Consider the following 7,027-nt stretch of genomic DNA (forward strand, 5'->3'; position numbering starts at 1 on the left):
AATGACAGTATTTTAAACTCGTACATTACCCCATACATTCTTTTCTTTTCTCTTCTCTACGTCGTACTTTGAAAAATAACTGATATATTCAGTTCTAAATTTTTCCTTGTTAATGAGCCCGTGAAGGAGGAACGGTGGATCTGCAGATATATCTAGTCTACATATTGTATGGGTTTAAAAGTCCACATTAGCTCATCCCCATAAGATTCATAAGTTCTCTATACAACAGATTTAAATCCACAATTAACACAAAGTAATTTTTTTGGTAAATTTATTTCTACTTTTTTGAAAAAAAAATTAATATTTATTAAGCAAAAACCACAATCTATACAGTAGGAAACATGCCCTCAAGTCCATTTGTGAGTTAGATTTTAGAGATGAAGGTAGAAAAAAATATATTTTAAAATTATTATCTCACAAGTATATTTTCATTTATTTTGCTCAAAAAACTCAACTCACAATCAAACCTTAGAGAGAATGAAAGAAAAGACTCACAAGATATGAAATACACTTGTAACATGACTTTCAAGCTTTCATTTCCTTCCAAAATCTAACTCACGAACCATTTATAAGTTAAGTTTTTGGGAAGACGAAAAGGAAGTAAAGTTTTAGAATCCTCTCATAAATATATTTTGAGTTAAATGACTTTAAAACCTTCCATATTCCTATATTACAATTCAAAACATAACCCCTAACTGAACTTAAGTATTGAACAAATGAAATCTGTCGTGAGGAATATCTGTTGTTTTACCTCTTTTTGGGCCTAAGCCGACAACTACATAGCTCCAATATCATAAACTAACCAATCCATCAATTATTTTCATTTTAGAATAATAGCTTGGGACACAGTGCACTCAAAGAACAGATGATTTATCATTTCATCCTCTCTATTATTACATAAAGAACATTTCCTCATGCCAGAACTTAATTCCCAGGCCCTTAGTCATTTGGAGGACATCTTCTATAGCACAATTTATATTACTTCATTTGTCATGAGTTACGATGAGTTACAAAAATATTTAATAATAAATTTTCAACTTAAACACATTTCTTTAACCAATCACAATTCATGACATATGGAGTAACACATTGTACGACAGCATATGTGTTCCCCCGTTTCAAGTGTACATTTATTGTTTTCAAAAAGTATGCATAAAATTTTGGCCCATGAATTGATTCTCTCACCACTATTAATCTGTGTATTTCAAAGGTTCTTCATCTAAGTATATAGACCTTGTTGTTGCCAAGGTCTAATCCTTTTATCCAGAGCTGTATGCTATTTTCTTTTATTCATTCAATTTCTGTCTATATGGTGTGCTGGAAGATGCATGTATTATATTTGAAACTATATACAAAAACAAGGCCAAAAGAAATTATAGAAAGGAACTATTTTGTATATCACTTTTTCTTATGAAATATATGTATAAAGTATAAACATCTCTAGGTTGAAATATTAGCTAAGCCAAGAGATCTGTGCCAATTCTATAAGAATGTGACTAAAAAACCTTAATATCTTGATGCTGCAGTGATGTAACTTGCAACCTCTGTCCTCATAGGACTTAACTTCTCCCCCCCAGGATTCTTCGGAGTTCACCGGCAATTCCTTGCAACAGAATTGGCTTTCGGAGAACTCCATTAAAGCCTAACTTCATGCATCTTTCCCACAAGTCGTCTTCGGTACTTGCAGTCATGGCAATGATCACAGGCCAATCTCGGCTTCTAAACTTCCTTATTCTTGAGGCAACTTCAAACCCGTCTAGTTCGGGCATGTGAAGATCCAAGAGAATGACTTGAATAGAAGATGCAACTGGTATAGCTGTGAGGCATTCGAATCCTGAAGAAACTGAAATTACGACACAACCTAGTTTCTGAAGTATTTTTTGAGTCACTACTTTATTTACAGCATCACTTTCAGCCAACAAGACTTGCAGACCTCTGAAGATAGAACTTGAATTGGAATATTCTGAACTATCTCCAGATTCTGGAATGGATATGGCAATGGATCTGCGTAATTGAAACCGAAGAAGGGCCATCATTTGAGGAAAACCTTGAGTATTTGGTACTAACCATATGTTCCCTTGCATCATCTGCAATAACGTAGCACACATAAAAAAAAAGTATAAAATCAATGGAGAGAAAGTAATTTACATAACACAGTACCAACTACTTAACAGTTCCATCTATTTATAAACAATAACCAGTCATTGGCATTTAAAGGACGATGAACAGTTAAAAATGCTACAAATCCCTCCTTAGACATTAAAAATGTGAACAATCAAAGAAGGTACCAAAACCACTACTGATATTGAATATTCTATCTAATCTAATGGAACTCTTTAAATGCATTCCAAAATGCTCAAGGAAGAGAAAAGAAAACAATGCGCCTTTCAAAAGAGAGAACAAATTCAACGATTTTGTCATACACGGATGAAATTTTTTATGCAAACATCAATCCTGATGAAACATCTAGAAGATAGAATACAGAATTTTGGTGTTTTGGGTAATTTGCTACAGAAGAAATGCAGACATCAGCATTCAACTAAAATTTGTCTAAGGTGTTATGTACAGCATATAAATGACAATGAGAATTAGCGTCATGATAAACTTACTATCCACCATATAAAACCAACATGACGAAACTAACCTGGACTATCCTCTTACAAATGTTGAAGCTCAGTTTGCCCTCAATCCTATTGCTTGTATACTTCCTACCCTCAACCTGCCTTATAGAAAGCGAGCTCTCATATTGATACTCACTACTATTGATCCCCATCTCAAATCTAATATATACATCTCCACTAGATGAGCTTGGTCTCCAGGTTGTCCGACCCTGATCATTCCTTCCTTGACTTCCAGTTTCTGCGAAAACCCGAAATACAAGAATCCGTCCCCTATGGTTACCGTCTAATAGGTTCCCAACCATATGCAAAATCACTTGAAAAACCCTCAGTTCGTCACCCATGACATTGTTAGGCAAAGACTTATCAACCTCAACCACGAAATCCAAGCCCCTATACACACACATGCATTTGGCAAGGCAAGCTGCTTCTTTTATCATGCCATGTAACCCAAAAGTCCTGATCTCCACCGGAAATCTTCCGTCATCCCTCGAGTTCTCCATGGCATCATTTACCAAGTTTGATAGGACATTGCTGGTCCTTAGCATTGAATCCACAATAAGTTTCTGTTCACTATTCATATTCCCATCTTGTACTATTGAAAGCAATCCGAGAATTGTGTGCATTGGCTTTCGCATCCCATCACTCGTGACCTTCTGGAATGAAGCTCTAGCCTGGCTTGCCTTCAAAGCATTCATCTTTGCCTGTTGTAAAGCTCGATTTTGCTCCTCCAGTTTCTCTCTCATAAGTTGGGACTCTTCAAGAATTGCAGCATGAGACAGAGCCACAGCCACCTGATCGGCAACTACCTTAATAATCTCCAGTTCTTGATTGCTCCAAGATCTAGGCTCTTCGCTAGGAAGAATCAAAACCAATATTGCATAACATGCCTGTGTTAGCTCAGGCGTTCCACCTTTGAAATTGCAAACCCGGAGCATTGGCATTCGGATGGCAGCAACTGGTCCTGCCTCACCATAAACTCCACTACTAGCTGCAGCAAGTGCCGAGTCAGAGTTAATTATGTTTACGCCATCATTTCCCTTAGTTCTTACAACATCTGGATCAGTAATGGGTATAGAAGAATTAATATTCCTCCCATTCAATTCATGAGTGAGGTTCATCTCCGTCTTATCAACATTAGGCATCCACACTGCACAATTTTGCAAACCAAGGGTTTTAGACAGCTCCACCAAGGTGGTGTACAGAATTGTATGCCGATCAAGTGACTTGCGAATCTCTTGAGTAAGCATTCTTACATGCATTCCAGCCTCCTTTTGTTTCATTATAAGACCAACCTCCCTCCCAAGATCCCGGGTCTTTTTCTTCAGCATGAATTCTCTGACCTTCACCTTAAGAAGCAAAGGGATTAGAGTGACGAGGGTTATAGCTGTGGCGCAAGATACCAAGGCAGTGAGGATTTTGAAGATAGTGAGTGCCACCATAAGTTGGAAAGTGTGAGGGCCATAAGTCCATCCATTCAGTAAATGTGTCATCCCACATAGTACAATGAAAGGAATGAACAGAAATAGGACCCATTTGAATGGAACATTCGAGCAACTCAAAAAATATAGCAGCTCCACCGGAATGGAGAAGTATGCCACAGCAATCAGAAAATCACCAACTCTCTGGCACTCCAGAATGGTCTCAATACTCCACCAGCTAGCCTCATCATCACAGTTACATCTAGGGAGTCCATTATCAGTTGCAGATACACATATGATAAGCCAGAAAATCAAAAGTCCAGATACTACTTTTTTCGACATTCAGTGGTCTAATATGTTGCTTCTTCAATCCATGTAAAGATACAAATCAATGGTCCACACCACAGTGAACAAAGAACCTTCGAGAAGAGAAAATGCCTTGAACATTATCTGCATGTAACTCCCAAACTTCAATGGTCATGTCCTGTCACAATTTTTCAACAAAAACATTCAAACTCAGCAAGATCCAAACCATAAAAAACAGAACAGTATGAGATCCCAAAACATAAAATAAATAAAAGCGTAGTGAACCTATAATTAATTACCCAAATTAAATGATCAAATCAAAACTATTCCATTCATGTTTATATCTGGAATGCGGTGAATCAACGAATAACACAATGTCAAACAGTGAATAGGACATTTTCATCAACCAAATTGAAAGGAACACACATATATAATAAAGGAATAAAAAATTGAATTAAAAATTAGAAACAAATCTAACATATGTCAAGCATAGCCCGAAGTCATTAAACAATAAACCACCATCCAAAAGCATTCACTACCCAAAAAAATATTAAAATAAAAAACTGAACACCCAGCAATGCAACCCATTTTTTTTTCAAAATAAAAAATTAGCTGCACAAACACACCCTCGTAGTGTTTTTAATAATAAACAAATAAAACCCAGATTGCAATGATGAATCATATAATCCAAACTTGATCAGATCTTAATGATCTTGTACTTGCCCTGAAGATACCAATACCCAGTTAAAGACACATTACTATAAGCCATTCACCCAATTTCTTCACCACCAAACACTTACCCACCACCCCCATTACTTTATACATTCAACAACTGCAACCCAATACCCACAATCCACACATCTTCCATTGGAAAGAACAAAAACAAAACATGCAACAAACATATAGATAGATAGATAGATATAATATATGAATGAAGAAAATAAGAGAATAAAAAAAAGGTTGCTTACAGTGAAGAAATTTGGAGAAAGAGGAAATGGGGTGTGGGCATCTGTGTGAAAGAATGGAAATTTATATATAAAAGAGGATGATTCACACTGTTCACTAGGAAACACAGAAAACACGCAAAGAAGAAGGAAGGAAGAGAAAAAAATGAAATTTTTTTGAGTTTGAAAGAAAGTGAAAAGTGTAGTTACATCATTCTCTCGTCGTGTACCGAATTACGGTATACCGCGTACCATATAGTGGTTTTGTTATAAAAAATCTTAAAAAGTTACACAGTGATATTAGAGCGAGAATATAGTGTGTGTATATATATATATATATGTATATATATGTGTATATATATATGTATATATATATATATGTGTATGTGTACGTGTAATGTGATATTTGGAAAGAATAGAAAGAGTAGCGCCGTGGTTTTGTGTATATATATAGAGAGAGAGAGAGAGAGAGTGTGTGTGTGAAATGGATTTTGAAAGAGAGGGAAAGAGTAAGAGAGAAGAAGGATCTGAGAGGGAGGGACCACGTTCTTACATGAAGAGAACTTGGACGCACTTTTGGAATAAAATAATCTCAAATAAAAACGTTTTATAGCTTTGTTTTGTTGTAATATCCAGTTATAGCTATTAATGTTGTATCCGTTATTATATTAAAATAGTAGTATAGTGATTTAAATTATGTTTTATTAATTAAGTTACATATTAGGTATGATGTTGGTATAGTAACGTAAGATATTAGATTTTTAGAATGACCTAGGTCAAGTGTTTAATCATGGGAGTAATACTAGTTGGGAGATACAGTCACGCACTCCAAAAGATATTAGTTCATTAATGAAGGATACATTTGGTAGTACCAAAATATTAAGTTACATATAACTGAACTTAAATAGATACTATAGAAGTTTTTGTAAAATTATATAAATCATTCATCTATTTTTAGGCCGACTTTATATCTATCGGTCAATATTGCATGGTATTATATATTCAGTTTTTATATATTTCATTTTTTATAATTAGAATATATTTGTTGTATTCAGTGTACCTTATATTATAATTTCTTTGTGTTTATGATAATGTATAAGTTAATGTGAGAGATGTGGTTAGTTAATGTGTTGGGGGTGATTAATTAGAAATATATGAGTTTTTTGTAAAAATTAAATAATGTAAATGGCAAAATAGGAAGTGAAAATTACACCATGGTGAAAGTTATACCATGTTTTGGCTTTATATATAGTATAGAAATATAGATATAGAAGTATAGATATAGATATAAAACAACTCAAATTTATATACATACATTATACATTATGTTGATTATCTCTGCAATATATATAATTGTAACTTTTTAAACAAAAAAACATTAATAAGTGTAATTAATAAAGTTAATAAAAATATAAAAAGTATTTTTATGTACACCACTTGATAAATTTTAAATGTATTTCAATCTTAAACCTTCGTTTAGAGGTACAAAAAATGTGATGATGGTACTAGTATATTGATCTCCACAACAGAATTTTTGAAAAATTAAATTATTTTCACTTTTTTATTTAAATTTTAAACAAAAATGATCGATCTCGGTTATACTATTATAATATCCTCATAAATAGTCGGTAGACTATTTCCACCATTTGTTTTGGTTTACACATGTATGAGATCGATATATTATACTAATATGGAGTCCAAATTATTGATTTACCATTCTAAATAGCTAATACAATAT

The 7,027-nt window shown here is 34.0% G+C and overlaps 1 protein-coding gene across 3 annotated transcripts; it reads right to left on the reverse strand.

Moving 5' to 3' along the window:
• On the reverse strand, nt 1,371-5,616 carry LOC109352431 (ethylene receptor 2-like). Of its 3 annotated transcripts, none has more exons than XM_019594416.1 (3): nt 5,500-5,616; nt 2,645-4,523; nt 1,371-2,087 (listed from the first exon to the last, which is right to left on the reverse strand). In XM_019594416.1, exons 2-3 carry the CDS (start codon nt 4,379-4,381, stop codon nt 1,560-1,562), a joined length of 2,265 nt encoding a protein of 754 aa, XP_019449961.1. In that variant the 5' UTR covers nt 4,382-4,523; nt 5,500-5,616; the 3' UTR covers nt 1,371-1,559. The 3 variants fall into 3 exon arrangements, with proteins under 3 accessions (XP_019449961.1, XP_019449960.1, XP_019449962.1); XM_019594415.1 differs by lacking the exon at nt 5,500-5,616 and adding an exon at nt 5,314-5,492; XM_019594417.1 differs by lacking the exon at nt 5,500-5,616 and adding an exon at nt 4,645-5,230.

This window comes from Lupinus angustifolius, chromosome LG07, assembly GCF_001865875.1.
Source record: "Lupinus angustifolius cultivar Tanjil chromosome LG07, LupAngTanjil_v1.0, whole genome shotgun sequence".
Classification (NCBI taxonomy): domain Eukaryota; kingdom Viridiplantae; phylum Streptophyta; class Magnoliopsida; order Fabales; family Fabaceae; genus Lupinus; species Lupinus angustifolius.